This window comes from Gorilla gorilla, chromosome 1 (genome assembly GCF_029281585.2).
Source record: "Gorilla gorilla gorilla isolate KB3781 chromosome 1, NHGRI_mGorGor1-v2.1_pri, whole genome shotgun sequence".
Classification (NCBI taxonomy): Eukaryota; Metazoa; Chordata; class Mammalia; order Primates; family Hominidae; genus Gorilla; species Gorilla gorilla.
In genome coordinates, this window is record NC_073224.2 from 103,400,383 (window position 1) to 103,416,378 (window position 15,996).

The window sequence follows — 15,996 nt, forward strand, 5'->3', positions numbered from 1 at the left end:
TAGCTATTTGGAATCAATCACTCAAAAATATTTAAGAACTGGGGAAATGTTTTAAACATAGTCCTGATTGAAAAAGCAGATCATAAAACAGCTGGGAAAGGGCAGGGCCGTGGCCCACAGGGTGGACGTGGAGTGGGGGTGGGGAGGGGGTTAATGTGACACGATTGCTCCACATGAGACAAGGCCACGGAACTCAGGAAACAAAGTTTGTTTTGAGCAAGAGTCATGTCAGATTTTGACAGGAGGTAGAGCAGAGAGAAGATATCTTTACATAGGTGAAGCTAACAGTTCATGATAAAGTGTTCTCAGCCTTCACATTCACAGTCAATTGATTTTCAACAAGCCCGCCAAGCCAATTCAATGAAGAAAGAGTAGTCTTTCCAACACATGATGCTGGGACAAGTGGACAGCCACATGCAAAGTAAGCTGGACCCCTTCCTTCCTTCATACACACAAATTAACTCAAAATAGGTCACAGCCCTACACATAAGAGCTAAAACTAAAACTCTTAGAAGAAAATATAGAAGTAAATCTTCAAGACTGAGGTCTTGAATATCTTTGCATATGTTATTGAGGCTTTATGACTTTACTTTCCACAGTTAGACCTACAATCCACTTGAAATTGTCATTTTGCCTGCTTTTGTGGTCTAGTTTCATGAGCATGAGCATCCAGTTGATCCAGTAAAATGTATTGAAAAGCTTGTGCTCAGCAGTGCCACTTTTGTCACAGAATAAATATACCATACATGTGTGTCTTTTTCTCAGACCTCTATTTAGTTCTGTTGATCTATGTGACTGTCCTTGAACCAGCCAGGCAGTATCTTAGTTACCAGAGCTGTTATGATAAATCTTAACATCTAGTACTGTAGATCCTCCCATGTCTTTTCTTTTTCATGATTCCCTTGGCTATTCTTGGCCTGTCTATATACTTTTTACAGTTAACTTGTCAATTTCTACAAAAATTCCAGCAAGGACTTTGGGACTGGGATTGCACTGAATCTATAGTTTACGTTTGGGAGAACTGTCAGCTTTACAATAGGATGTAAAGCTGCTATGAACATGGCATAACCCTTACTAAAAACTTTTAGTGGCTTCCCATCCTGCTTAAAGTCAAAATTTTGCAAAGTCCTCGTTGGCTTGTCCTCTGCCTGCCCCTCAGACCTCATCTCCTGTCTTTCTGGGCTCCATTTACACCACTCCAGCCCTTCTTTCTGCCCCTCTGTCAGCCCAGGCTGGCTCCCACCTGAGCACCTCTGTTCCAGCTCTTTCCTCTAACCATGGGGCCCTTCTCCTGCTCTCCCCTAGGTTGGATTTCCTGTTATTCGGGGACTAGGTAATGTAGCGGTTGAGAATGGGTATGTGGGGCCCATGGGCCTGGGTTGGAAATGTGCCTCTGCATTACTAGCTGTGTCCCCAGCATGCTCCTGTAATTGTCATTCCTTGGGCTTTTTCAGCAATTGTTAAGAAGATGAGATGAATGGGTGGATGTAAAGCCCATGGAGCAGTGCTCAGCAAAGAGGAAGAACTTAATACTGTTAATCATCTTCTCACTCTCCAGCAGCCTCCTGGTCCTACAGAAGCAGCCTAGGGACTCCCTATGCTCAAATCCTATTCTTTTTCTCTACACGGCAATAATGCACCCTTTCTTTCCTTTATCACATTTTCTGTGAGGATTCTAATGCATCTAGCAGCTCCCCCTTCAAGCACAGCCCATCTAACACACATTTCAGATACTCTTGAGGCTGTTGACTGGGATATCAGGTTGCTCTAATCCTAAAGATAAAAAAGGTTTGGAAAAAAGAAAATAGATATACGCTGGTAAGAACTGGCAAAAATCCCTCAATATTCCATCAGTATAACCTGATTCATCGTCTCAAGTACCATACGAGATTTCTTTAATTTTTAAGGTAATTACTTGATCCTCTTCACCACCACCTCACTGCCCTCTTAGTCAGAAATTGAATATTATCCTGCTTGAAGTATTTCCAATTCTGGAGGTGTCTAAAATCCTGGGTGCGGCCGAAGCGGGGATGGGGGTGCTTCAGGGCCAGTTTCGGGTAACCTCCTTTCTCGATTTCACCAGAAAGCGCTACTCCTTTGCTGTACTGGCTTCTGGATGTCACAGGGCATTGTTTTCAGTGACTGGTCTGCACACTGGAAAGACATGAAGACTGTGTTTGGCAAGATCACAATCTTAGTCCTGGCCGTGGGTGGTTGGGTTGTGACATGGGAGATGCATGCTTGGCACCATGTTTATGGTTCTTTTCTAAGTACAGTAACCTGAAGTTTTGGCCAAATGTCTGTCTCCACCTACAGACTATGAGTTTCTGGAAGGCAGAATGTTATTCAATTCATTTCCGCCCCCTTTCTCCACAGTACCTAGCACAGGTGCGCCTAGCACCTAACACGTGGCAAAATTCTGATAAACATTAAGGAAGAGTTGACATTAAAATGTATAAATAAAAGTAATTTAATGTCTAACAATAATGGATTCATAAGACAAATTTTGATAAATGCAAACAGATGATCGCTATGTACTCGCCAAAAATCAGGCTAGCATTGATTAAGCATGTGAGATGTCCACAGCATAACATTAAGCAAAAAGTGCAGTTACAGCGCAGCTGTGCAAGGGATCATCACCGGGTATTGGCATGGCGTAGGGGGCTGTTTTGTCCCAGAGTGAACAAAAGGTAGGGTGAAAAGGAGTGCAGTCTGCCCCCCATCCCCAGCCATAGGTCAGAAATGAAGTTTCTTCTAAACAACAAGCCGTTATCCAGCAATTGTCCAACAGTAAGCCATATGGGTATACCAAATTTGTTAATTAGATAGTCTTAAGGTTTTGCTTTTATTTTTGTTTCTTAGTTATGGATATTGCAATGGTGGACATTTTCCTGATGATTTTTTAAATATCTGTTTAATTAATTGTTTTGGGAGAAATTGCCAGGGTAATGATGGCTGAACCAAAGAATTCGATACAATTTTTTGTGGCTCTAGCTTGGCAATGCTGAGAAATTCAAGCCATGTTTTTAGTTTAGAAACAGGAAAGTGTATTGATGAACCACTTGTTTGCTGGGGAAATCATTATGTTGAGTAGACGAAGGCTCATCCAGCAAACTGGAAAAGCTGTTGGCTTCGGTATCTACCTATGATTTTCTCTCCAGCCTTCAGAGATGCATAGATGGAGTCTCTGGTTTGATGACCTGCCCTTTGGCGCCCCATTCTGGAAGATTCAGTCATCAGCCTGTGCGGGCCCTCCTAAGGGAGCTGTGTGGGGTGAAATGGGGCCAAGTAGACGGGGCTGGCTGGGAGAAGTCTTGTGTTGGGGTGAGTTGGCAGAGGGGACCCCACCTGTCACTCACTCAAGGGCCCAGGTAGCATCTGTAGGGATGTCGAGCCTGAAGGTCTGGCCCCCCTCAGAGTAGGGTGACTTCCACATTGCAGTCGGTGATTTACTAATAAACAAATCTGGTTCTACCACTTCTCTTTCACCTCCCATCCATCACCCAACTGATTTAAAAAATCCTCTATTAGCTTCCTCTCTTGTTTGTGTATCACAGTCTTGCCCTGGCCATGGGTAGTGGGGGTTGTGAGGTGGGAGATGCGTGTTTGGCACCAAGTCTGTGGTGCTTTTCTAAGTACAGTACCTTGGAGTTTTGGCTAGATGTCTGCCTCCACTGACAGACTATGGGCTGGATAGGATAAAGTCACAGTTGTAGCTTGGCACAGGGTCTTCCGGTCTTGTCTCCCTCCTGCCTCTCCAGCCTTGTTTCTTCTAACTTCTCATTGTGCACCCTGTGGACTCCATCCCCTGAGGAGGCCGTGCTCTTTTACAGCCCCAGGCCTTTGCCTGTGCCATGTCCTCTGTCTGGAGTGCCTGGTTCTCCTTTCTTCCTTGCAATTCAAAATGTCTCTTCAAGTCGCAGCTGGAATATCGCCTCCCTAAGGAAGTCCCCCTCAACTCCCCAGGTAGAAGGTGTTCCTTTCTGGGTGCCTGGAGCACCTGTCTGTGTCACTCAGTTGGCTTCCATGTGCCTAGTGACAGTGTGTGACTGTCCCCTCACATGTCCCCACCCTGTGAGCTGGCCCTGTATCTGATGCATATTGCCTAGCAGAAGGCCTGGCACACTGTAGGTACTCAAGAATATTTGTTGAATGAATGAAGGAATGAATGTGCTTCATGACAGTGGAGTTTGGGGGTTCGCTAATGGAGGGAGGACACCCCAGGGAGATGTAGTTAAGTGTGTGTCTGACCCCACCCAAGCCCTGGAGCTGAGAGGACAAGCTCTGAGGCAGGGAGACAGATAATGGGACCTTTTGTGATTCTTAGATGCTTCAGATCCTGCTCCAAGGGATGTGGGCCCCTGAAACTGGTTGAGTTAATCTTAGCAAGTTAAGTGTTGTGATGTCACCTCAGGAATGCCATTAAGGCTCAGTCCTGCTCCTGAAGGACCTGTGAAGCATCACAACACTGGCTGCCATAATTGGAGGCACTGAGGATGGGTGGGATGTGGGGCTTGGTGGTGGGTTCGCGGCTCACACAGGTGCCTCCTGCCTGAGCGTTGGGGAATCTCTGGGATCAACTACAGGCTGGATCTGTGGATTTGGATACTCACCCCAACAGTGACAGGTCAGTGCCTCTTCCAAGAGAATTGTGGGGGTGAGGGTCTGTGTTGGGTCTGTGCAGGTTCTAAAAAGCAGAGGTGGGGACAGCCTACCTGTTCTGGAGAACACGTACAGTGTGGATGGGCATCCCAACAGCACAATCGTGGCCCAAGGCGGGTGTAGGACCTGAACTGAAAGCATGCCTTTGGGCTTGTTCCCAAAGACATGGGTTTGAACGAAGCTCCAAGTGGATCAGTTGTGTGAAATTGGGGAAATTACTTATCCTCTCTGGGTTTCATTTCCCCCTTAGGAAACTGGGGGTAAATATGCCTGCTTTCTATGGCCCATGTGAGGGTTACGTGGGATACGGGATAATTTGTATGAAGTGCTTACCTGGTGCCTGGCTGGCTCCATGAGCGGTGGAAGCAGCAGTTGTCCTGATTCCTATCTGTAGAGTCCAGGGAGCACTGCTGACCTGACACGGTGATCTTGTCTCATCTCCAGAGGAAGTGGGGAGTGGGAGGTCACAGGCATCAGAGCACCAGAGAGGAGCTGCACAGAGGCTCTGGGAGGGCCATGGGATGTGAGGGCCGAAGGGATGGTGCTGATGGCATGGGGACTCCCTCTGGAGAGGGTGGCACAGTGTGGTGGCAGCAGGAAGAGAGGTGGGATCCATGTGCTGCCTGTGCATTCAACTGGGAAAGAAAACAATGACTCAAGAGCAGGGCCCAGTTTTCTGCATAGTGTGGTTATTCTAATATTCCATTTGTCGCACAAGACAGTTTACGGTAGTGTGGATTCTGCCTTTTCAAGTGTTTAAAAATATTTCTATTGGAAAGCAACACAAACATTGGCTTGCTTCAGAGTCTTTAGTTTCTCCTTATTCTTGACTTGAGGCATCTGCTAAACTGGGGTAGGTTGGAGGGAGGAGGATGCAGCTCCTGTGCTCAGGAAGCCCTCAGTCCCAGCGAACGGACAGAATCCTGTCTTGAGTAATTTCAGGAAAGCTTCTTGCAGGGCAGCGACTTTGAGTCACGTTTGCAAGGGGTCAGATGGGTGCAGGGACCCTGGGGGCCTCAGACAGGGTGTGGGAATGTGGGCAGGTACAAGAGGGTGGAAGGTTCTTGGAGGAAGCACCATCTGTGGACTGGCTGGGAAAAGGTGCTGTTCTCTTCTCCCAGATTCTCCATCCACTGCCCCCGGCTGCTGCACCCCTGCACCTCCAGGTCTGTCTGCCCCCTGCCTGGGGCCAGGGCCCAGCAGTCATGACAGACACCCCAGTAGAGGAATCCCTCTTCCAAATCATCCACTGCTTCCACCAGTATGCAGCCCGGCAAGGCGATATGGAGACCCTGTCCCTGCAGGAGTTGCAGGCCCTGCTCATGGACAACATGCCCCGCTTCATGGACAGCTTGGTGCGCAGGGTCTGGGATCAGGGTGGGGGTTGAAGTGGGGCCAGGGCACCGGTACAGCATGGATTCTGGGGTGGCAAGTGAGTGTTGAAAGCAAATGCTGAGGTTATTACAGAGGGCGCTGTCTCCCATGAGAATCTTTTTTTTTTTTGGAGATGGAGCCTGACTCTGTCACCCAGGCTGGAGTGCAATGGCACAATCTCTGCTCACTGCAACCTCCGCTTCCCAGGTTCAAGTGATTTTCGTGCCTCAGCCTCCTGAGTAGCTGGGATTATAGGTGGACACCATCATGCCTGGCTAATTTTTGTGGTTTTAGTAGAGATGGGGTTTCACCATGTTGGCAAGGCTGGTCTCGAACTCCTGACCTCAAGCAATCCACCCGTCTCAGCCTCCCAAAGTGCCAGGATTACAGGTGTGAACAACTGTGCCCGGCCCTGAGAATCTTTAATTCATGGGACGGCAGGATCTGTGGCCACAGTGTGGTGGCCCCAGCACATCTGTGTTTCTTGTCCTTCCCTCTCCCAGAATTCCCTGCCTGGCCTCACTCCAGCCCAAACTTAGCTGATTTCCTGGAACTCAGTCCTAACCCCAAATCTGTTTATGCCTCGGCCCATCCTGCTTCCTGAGTACAGGCCCTCCACCTCCCCTCTGCCCACAGGCCCGTCCAGGCAGCGCCTCTGCCCCTCACCCCATGCCACCTTCCAAGCCCTTTGAGCTCAGCCCCTTCTCTTGGGCTGCACAAACCTGGCCCTCCTGCCCCCATGCCCGGGGGAAGGATAGCAGGGGCTGCGGTGGCCCCCCTAGCCAGGGTGGGAGTAGGGTGGGGTGGGGTTGGGAAACATTACTTCCCCTTCCACCTCTTATCCCCAGAGTCTCTCAGACCTGGACAGGCCCAGCTCCCAAATCCGGGCTTAGACAGCCCTCAGGCCCTGCCCATCTTCTTTGTCATCAGACCTAGACCTATGATTACTGGGCTCCTTGGGGCCTGCAAGGGTGTCTGTGGGGTGCTGCTCTCTATTCATGCCCCGGGGTGTCTGGACTGTCATCTCCAGAGGACTTCTGGTCCATCCTGACTCAAGGCCACTCCATCCGGGAAAAGGCTCTTCTTCAGTCACTTCCCATCTCCCCAGCCTTGCCTCTGCTTACTGGAGTGTTACTCTTGAGGGTTGTAGAGAGGGACGGAGTGAGGGGGAAGTGATTGTGGGTGGTCCTGTTTCCAGGAAACCTTGTTCTTTCCAGGGCAAACTGTACCAGGATGGCCCGGACCCTGCACTCATGGGGGTCACAGCCCTGCCCGGGTACGGGGCCCTTGTGGGGATAGAACCTGCACACAGAAGGCAGCCCTGGGGAAGGTGGGCCGAGGTGAGGGAAGCTGGGAGAGCCTGTCCTGGGCAGGAAGCCTCCAGCTCCTCTCTGGGTAACCAGCTTTGTGGAACAGTTAAGATCACAGGAACAGGTGGTGGGGGTGGGCCCTGAGGGGAGAGAGAGGCTGGAAACCTGTCCACAGCTGCTTCCCCCAGATGGTTTCTAGGGCTTCACACTGGTCCTCATGCCCACCAGCCAAATCTTGCTGAAAGCTGCCTCACCCGCCCTGCCCAGTGCTCCCGATGCCCACCTTGTCTCTTCCCGCTCTGTCCCCGTGCTGTGCTCTGGCCCCTGACTTTCTTCATGCTGTTCCTTCCACCTCAAATGCCTCTTTCCTCTCCTCTACCATCCCCATTTCTCAGCCCTCAGGGCCACATCTAGGCCGCCTGCCTCGGAACAACCTGGACAGCTCCAGGGCTCCTGGCTTTGTCTTTTCCCTTATTCTGCGCTCTATGTGGGCCCAGCACCCAGGGGGTCAGAGGTTCGCATGCTGACCATCTGCCTGGGAATTTCTCCTGATGCAGGCAAATGCACAGGCATGCAAACCTCTGACACCCTGGGCACCAGCCTTGCAGCAGTGCTGGGGATGCAGACTCAAGGGCCAGGTCGACTCTGCTCTTGGGGAGCTCCCAGTGTGGAGGAGGAAGGCACTGCCCTGCCTTGAGGAAGCCCTGGCTGGGGTGTTTCTCCAGAGGAGCCTCCAGTTTAGCTGTGAAGAGAAGTATAAACAGCTGCTGCCAGTGGATGCGAAGTCGTCTGGGATGTCAGTGCTTCTTGGGCACTGCAGACAGTAAACCATCAATGGTGCCCAGTTTACCTCCTTTGTCTGCACACATGCAGCTAGCTCCAGGCTCGGTTATGGGGGCACCAACTATGCCCCTGTCTCTTGAGCCTGACTTTGCAGCATTCAGAGTCCTAGTCACTGACTATTGGAGTGAGGAGTCATTTCCTTGCAGGCAAGGCCAGGCCACAGTTACCCCATCCCCTCCCAGTGGGCAGTGGGGAGCCTGGCAGGTGGGCTGCATGCCTGGGTGGGTGGTTGATGCTCTGCCCACTTCTCAGGGCCAGAAGGAGCCATACTATGTCACAGAGTTGTTCCAGGCCACAGACAAGAACAGGGACAACCAGATCTGCTTCGACGAGTTCCTCTACATCTTGGGCAAGCTGGTGAAGGACTACCACCTGCAGTACCACCGGCAGCTGTGTGCCCGCTACTGTGCCCAACACAGCCTCTACTAGAGGGAGCTCAGGCAGCCTCCTGCCCACTGGAGCCGGACCCAGGAGGAGTCGTGACCTGGATATCAGGAGCTGAATGGAGAACACAGCTGTGTGTGTCTGTGTGTGTCCCTGTGTGTGTGTGCACATGAGTGTACATGTCTGTGGAAAGGACATCAGTGTGAGAGAGAATAAAGCAATTTCATACATATTTCCAAGGATTTGTCAGTAGATGGTTCTGGGCTTCACCTACAATCCAGAAAAAGAAGTTTCGGTCCCAACCTGGGAAAGATCCATTTTAGATGAACGAAATAGCCCTTGCCTCCAGGGAGCCCCTGTCTGAGGGGAAGAAACAGCTTCTATCTCCAGGGAGCCCCTTTTTGAGGGGGAGACACAGCTCCTATCTCCAGGGAGCCCCTGTCTGAGGAGGAGACACAGCTTATTCCTCTAGGGAGTTTATATCGGATGGGAGAGACACCACCTCTGATTCCAGGGGGCCCTATCTGATAGGGAGACAGTCCCCACCCGCAGTGTTCAGCCTGAGAAGGAAGAGTCTCCTCTCTTGGGGAGATAGCGAGGCCTCGCCCGTGGTCACTCACTCACCCACCACACAGGTGGTAGCACGGGGGTGAGGGTAGGGGTGAACTAACATGCCGCTCCGACAGCATCCCTGCTCTGAAAGAGAGCCCCAAGAATCAGTGAGCAAGGGTGGGGCTGAGCCTGGGAAGAGACCAGGATCGGGAGGCAGGTGCATTTCTAGCAGAGGGAACAACAGTAGAAAATCATAAAGTATGTCTAGGAGCAACAGAAAGTTTGCTTGGAAATTAGTGTTCACGGAGAAAACAGTAGGAAGTCAGCTTGAATGGGTGGGTTAGGACCAGAGTCTGGAAGTCCCTGAAAACTGAGCACTGGAATTTGGACTTTATCCTTTTGGTAAGGGATCCTTAGTTGTTAAGTGCGGGGAAGGGGCGAGGGCCCTGGGACCAGCTCTGTGCTTTAGGAAACTAGTGGTAGGGTTTTGGGGTGGAGGAAGACAGATCAGACCTGCACAGCCTAGCTAGAGGCTGTGAAGAGGAGGTAAACAGCTTCATGGGGACGGAAGGGAGGGAGGCGGCATCAGAAAAGGCAGAACATCAAAGTCCAGACCTGGGCGCAGGCTGAGGGAGAGAAGGATCCAGAATGAGGTGGAGGTTTCAGGTGCTGGCGATTGGTATGGGACCTTGGTGCCTGGGTGGGAGCCAGTCTGCAGGGAATATTGTGTGCTGGGTTTGCACATGCTGAGTCAGACACTGACAGGAGCTGAGCCAACAATCCAGCCTGGCAGAACCACAGACACCTGTTAAGGGAAGAGCAATGAGTAGAACCTGGGTGACAGTCAACCCAGGAAGGCTTCTTGAGGGAGAGAAGGGTTGGGTCTGTTTTTTTCTACAACATGATGATGGATGTGAGGGTTACTCCTGACCCAGGGCTATTCATGAACCACTGATCTGAGTCCTCCGGTGTCCCTGACCCCACCCACCTGAGACCTGTCCCTGCCCTTGCTCTGCTTCTTTTTCCTCTTCCTCTCCCCTGGGACTCTAGGAATCTAATGCAGAATCCCTTAGGGAGGGTCTCCTCTGCCATCAGGAAATGCCAGAGCCCACTTTAGAGGGTTGTCTTTTCTGAGGGTTGGTCTGGGAACCGGTGTCCTGAGCTTACTGAGATAGAAATCATGGATTTTGAAAGAGTGATGGGAGGTGATATACCACCTGCGCACAGGACTGCAGGGTCACTTAAGAAACTTGGTCTGGTTCCCTCCCCACCTGGTCCTTTGTGCCAAACATGGTGGATTGTCCCTGGAGCTGAGCTGGAGACCTTGTTTCTCATCATTCAGGCTCTGGGGCAGAATTTGCCCCTGCTGCTCCGGGCCTGGCCTGCTGTCCCTCCCACACTTGCCATCAGCTTAGTTTGCCTTTCAGGACCTAGCTGGGCCCTCCACTCCTCGGGAGATGTCTGCACCCCATTCCCCTTTGCATTCTTTCCTGTGGAAGGGCATCTTCTGCCACACTGTGCTTGTTTCGTACTCTCCACCGAGACAGGATCTCAGCGTCCCCATAAACGCTCAGCAGGTGTTTGGGGAAGGAAAGCAGAATTGGGGCCTGTGGGGCTGGAATTGCTGACCTAGATCTGTGCTCCTTCCTGCAGGCCCCTGGCTGTGTCTAGAGGCATGAAGACCATCACCTGAGTTACTTGGGCCGCTCTTCTTGCAGGCCCAGGGGAGAAATACCTGTCTCACCTGAGAAGTGCTGGGCTCCACAGGCATTGAGTACGAAGCAGGGGCACCCAGCCTGAGCCCTCCCTGCCCTCTCCTGCCCCCTTCTGGGGGTTTCTTCACCAGCTCTGCCTGCTCTGTCCTCATTTCCTTGGCCTCAGGGATGGGCCTGTCAGGTCTGTTGGGACACACCCAGGGACTGAGCCCTTTCCTGTAAACATGACCAGGTTCCGCTCCCTCTAGGTTGCCCCATGTCCGCCAGGCTGCTTACAGCCTCTGCCTTTCCCCAGATGTGCTTACCCAAGTCCTGATACCTTTTGCTGCAAGGTCAGTTCAGCCTGGCTCCTGCTGTCCCCAAAGCACCCAAGGCTGTCCAGGGGCGCAGTTTCTGGGGAGGGGGCGACATTTCACAATCTTGCTGGTCAGCCTGTACATGATGTGGGAAGGAGGTCACCACTCAGGACTCCCTCACTGGACCTGGGGAAGGACCTGAAGTAATGCCCTGTGCCTCAGTTTCCCCATCTGTCAAATAGGGATAATTATACTTGTAATGTCCACATCACTAGGTTGCTGGGAATATCAAATGAGTCAGTGGATGCAAAATACTTTGAAAATATGATATGGTGCTTTGAGGCAGGTGCTGTTATGCTGGTCACATAGGATAGTACGTGGTGAATAATAGGTATTAACCAAGGGTGGATCCTTGGTTGAAAACTTGTCATGTCAGAAATGGCGTTGTTTTCCTAGGTGGAGCTTGATTCATCTTTTGTCAAGGAAGTCAGACTGCATTTGTCTCATGAATTTATACCCTGCCTTCTTCCAGAAATGATTTAAGATGGCTGATTGTGATAAAGAGAATTTCTGCCTTGGATAAGGGAAGGGCCATACTTAATTTTGTATTCATTTATCCCTCAATAAGTATTAATTGAACATGTAGTAGGTGCCAGGCCCTAGGGTTGTGAAAAGAAATGTGATTTCTTTTCTAAATGGTCTCCTGGTCCCAAAGAAAAGACAGACAATAAACAAGTGAATCATAACATAGCAGGGCAAATGCTGTGATGGGTAAGGATTTGGGTAGCGTGGAGGAGAGAATAATTAATTCTGCCTTGATGGGGTGAGGGCAGGTGGATCAGGGATGGACTTGGAGCAGATGATGCCTGAGCTGGATCAGGAATGGTGAGGAGGACATTACAGGGACAAAAGGCATTACAGGCAGGAATAGGAAGTGGATGCTGTCACATCACATCATGAGTCACTCAATCATTTGATACGCTGAATTACTATGTCTCTTTGTGGGGCTTAGTTTCCTCATCTGTACAATGGGCATTATAATAGTACATATGTCATTGGATTAGTATGAGAATTAAATGATCAATGCAAATAAAGCACTTCGAATAGTTCCTGGACATGGGAAAAGCTCAGTGAGTGTGAACTAGTATTTTGCCATGATTTGCTCTGATCAGTGATTGTGGCTGCTGTTATTGTGTGTGCTGGGCACTGTGCTGGGTCCCCAATGGCTCACATCCAGAGAGAGCTGGATTTATTTTGGAGGGTGAAAGACTCCCTGCTATGTTTATGCAATGGCTCAGGCCCTTGTGCAATGCAGAGGGACCCCAAGCAGCCTCCATCTCCCAGGGCACGGTGGATCCCCAGCTTCACAGAACAGGAGAGCGGTGGAGGAGTGTGGGCAGCAGGGTAGGAATGGATTTAGCCCTTGGCAACAACACATGTCCCCACAAAACATTTTCTTCATCCATTCATGTGTTGAGGGACACTTGGGTTGCTTCCACCTTTTGGCTCTTGTAAATAATGCTGCTATGAACATGAATGTACAGAGATCTGTTTGAATCCCTGCATTCAATTCTTTTGCATATATACCCAGGAGCAGAATGATGGATCATATGGTAATTATGTGTTTATTTATTTGAGGAACAAACTTGCAGTCTTCCATAACAGCTGCACTATTTTACATTCCCACTAACAGTGCATTAGGCTTCCAATTCTCTATGCCCTCACCAACACTTGTTGTTTTCTGGGTTTTAAAAGAAGTAGTAGTCATCCTTGTGGGTGTCAGGTGGTATCTCATTGTCGTTTTGCTTCATGTTTTCCTAAAGATTAGTAATTTTCATGTGCTTATTGACCATTTGTATATCTTCTTCGGAGAAGTGTCTATTCGAGTCTTTTCCCCATTTTTTGATTGGTTTGTTTGTTTTTTGTTGTTGAGTTGTAGGGATTCTTTTATATTCTGGATATTAATCCCTTATCAGATATTTGTTTTACAAATATTTTCTTTGTAACAACAGAAACACACCACAGTCTTCAAGGTTGGAAGACAGTTAATCTGAGTAGCATTTTGTTAGTGGTGGAGAGAGGATTTGTTCCTCCTGAAATCCTGGGGAATTGGCCACCTCCTTTTCTCCTCTTAGGCATGAAGCGCGTCTGGCTTCTCCAAAGAACTCTTCCCCTCCACTACCTCAGAGTTAGCTTCCTCTCTTCAGCCAGTGATCCTGGGGTCCCAGATACAATAATTAACCAAGAGATGGTGAAAGGCTCCCTGCTGTGTTTATGCAATGGCTCAGGCCCTTGTGCAGTGCCGAGGGACCCCAAGCAGCCTCCATCTCCCAGGGCATGGTCCATCCCCAGCTTCACAGAACAGGAAAGCTGTGGAGGAGTGTGGGCAGCAGGGTAGGAATGGATATAGCCCTTGGCGACAACACATTTCCCCACAAAGCACCCACCCAAAAGAACAACAACGATAGTTTTAGTTTTTAGTAATGAGAACAATAGTTCTCATTACTAAAAGCCATCAGCCAGGACAAGTGTTCTCAACCCTTTTGCGGTCTTTGGACCCTTTGAAACTCTGACAGAAGCCATGGAGGAATGTTCTCACTGAGTGCATGCACTCAAAATGATGCATTCAACTTCAGTTCAATTTCAGGGATGTATAGCCTGACCACCAATGCAGGGGATTAGCAATCGCAATAGTGGAGAGGGCATGGGAGTGGGAATCTGGCTGGATCAAGCAAGTGGATGCCAGCAGCCCAGAAAAAGAGCCCCCCTACCTGCTTTTTCCTTCTGGGCACTGTTGCCCAGCAAATGCCTTCCTCTTTCCGCTTCTCCTACCTCCCCACCCAAAATTTTCATTCTGCACAGTGATTGCCACATTCACCTGGTTGAGAAACCAGAGACTGTAGCAACTCTGGCAGGGAGAAGCTGTCTCTGATGGCCCGAAGCTGTGGGCAGCTGGCCAAGCCTAACCGCTATAAAAAGGAGCTGCCTCTCAGCCCTGCATGTCTCTTGTCAGCTGTCTTTCAGAAGACCTGGTAAGTGGGACTGTCTGGGTTGGCCCCACACTTTGGGCTTCTCTTGGGGAGGGTCAGGGAAGTGGAGCAGCCTTCCTGAGAGAGGAGAGAGAAAGCTCAGGGAGGTCTGGAGCAAAGATACTCCTGGAGGTGGGGAGTGAGGCAGGGATAAGGAAGGAGAGTATCCTCCAGCACCTTCCAGTGGGTAAGGGCACATTGTCTCCTAGGCTGGACTTTTCTTGAGCAGAGGGTGGGGTGGTAAGGAAAGTCTATGGGCCCCGTGTGTGTGCATATGTCTCTGTGTGAATGGACCCTTCCCCTTCCCACACCTGTATCCCTATCATCCCACCCTTCCCACCGGAGCCATAGCCATCTGCTGGTTTGGTTATTTGGAAAGTGCAGGCCAGGACAAGGCTATCGCTTGGGGCATGAATCCTCTGCGTACTGCCCCGGGCAGATGCAAATTCCCTGCCATGGGATTCCCCAGAAGGTTCTATTTTTCAGGTGGGGCAAGTCCGTGGGCATCATGTTGACCGAGCTGGAGAAAGCCTTGAACTCTATCATCGAAGTCTACCACAAGTACTCCCTGATAAAGGGGAATTTCCATGCCGTCTACAGGGATGACCTGAAGAAATTGCTAGAGACCGAGTGTCCTCAGTATATCAGGGTGAGGAGGGGCTGGGTGTGGCGGGGGCTCTCTGCCTGGTCCTGGAGCTGCCCTGGGCCAGCGGTCCTCCCTGCCACCCTTCATAGATGGCTATGCCTCGGCTCTCTCTGAGATCTTTAAACTCTGGCTTCTTCCTCCTCAATCTTGACAGAAAAAGGGTGCAGACGTCTGGTTCAAAGAGTTGGATATCAACACTGATGGTGCAGTTAACTTCCAGGAGTTTCTCATTCTGGTGATAAAGATGGGCGTGGCAGCCCACAAAAAAAGCCACGAAGAAAGCCACAAAGATTAGCTGAGTTACTGGGCCCAGAGGCTGGGCCCCTGGACGTGTACCTGCAGAATAATAAAGTTATCAATACCTCACGCCTCTCTCTTATGCTTTTGTGGAATGAGGTTCCTCGGTGTGGAGGGAGGGTTGGAAAACTCAAAGGAAGAAAAAGAAATCTATGTTATCCCACCCTACCTCTCACAAGCCTTTCCTGCTTTACCCCTCACCTGGCCTCTGCCCCACATTCCCTTCCAGCCCCTCCATCTTGAGCCATTGTATTTGAGGCTTAAGGATTCCAAAAAGTCCATGACACTATAGCTGATGATTTTACTAGTGGTTCTGAAATGGGTCGGGGATTTGGGAACAGGGTGGTAGTATAAGAACAACTGATACTGTTCTCTAAGCTAAATTTTAGCTTCCAGCTAAATGTCTTAGATGTGGCTCTTGGGAAATTAGGGTGATAGCTACATAGAAGTGTGTGTGTGTGTGTGTCTGTGTGTGTGTGTGAGAGAGAGAGACAGATAGAAAGAGAGCAAGAGAGGGAAGAGGGGAGAGGCTGATTGTGTGTGTGGTGTGATGTAGGTGGACAATGTTCAGAGTCCTCCATTAATAGGATAATCCCCACACCTGTCCACATACCTGTAGTTTGTCCTTGGGGATTTTGAAAATTTTTCCTCCCTCTCCACTCCCAAACTCCCAACTCAATTAGATGATAAAGGAATAGGCAAATAGGAAAATAAATTAGTAAAACTTAAGTCAAAGAGTAGGTTTTTCATATGCTGCCCTATGGGATTCTATGCTTTGGTGATCAGAAAATTATCTAAAAAATACTTCCCAAGGGCTGGTACAAGGGGAAGGCCAGAAGACAAATGGTTCTTCTCTGAGATGGGCATTAAAAAAAGAAGAAAATGAAG

General features: G+C 49.9%; 3 protein-coding genes across 4 annotated transcripts in view; all 3 read left to right on the forward strand.

Annotated features, from left to right (window-relative positions):
• The window catches only part of S100A12 (S100 calcium binding protein A12), a 50,318-nt gene that overhangs the window by 18,845 nt on the left and 15,477 nt on the right, over positions 1 to 15,996 (forward strand). The window lies entirely within an intron of this gene.
• On the forward strand, positions 5,812 to 8,618 carry LOC101136680 (protein S100-A15A). The gene is made up of 2 exons (XM_055359729.1): positions 5,812 to 6,017; positions 8,442 to 8,618. The coding sequence occupies exons 1-2, from the start codon at positions 5,868 to 5,870 to the stop codon at positions 8,616 to 8,618; spliced, it is 327 nt and encodes a 108-aa protein (XP_055215704.1). The 5' UTR covers positions 5,812 to 5,867.
• On the forward strand, positions 14,021 to 15,177 carry S100A8 (S100 calcium binding protein A8). Of its 2 annotated transcripts, none has more exons than XM_019022816.1 (3): positions 14,021 to 14,168; positions 14,638 to 14,814; positions 14,966 to 15,177. In XM_019022816.1, exons 1-3 carry the CDS (start codon positions 14,136 to 14,138, stop codon positions 15,104 to 15,106), a joined length of 351 nt encoding a protein of 116 aa, XP_018878361.1. In that variant the 5' UTR covers positions 14,021 to 14,135; the 3' UTR covers positions 15,107 to 15,177. The 2 variants fall into 2 exon arrangements, with proteins under 2 accessions (XP_018878361.1, XP_004026775.2); XM_004026726.4 differs by having other exon boundaries at positions 14,121 to 14,168; positions 14,652 to 14,814.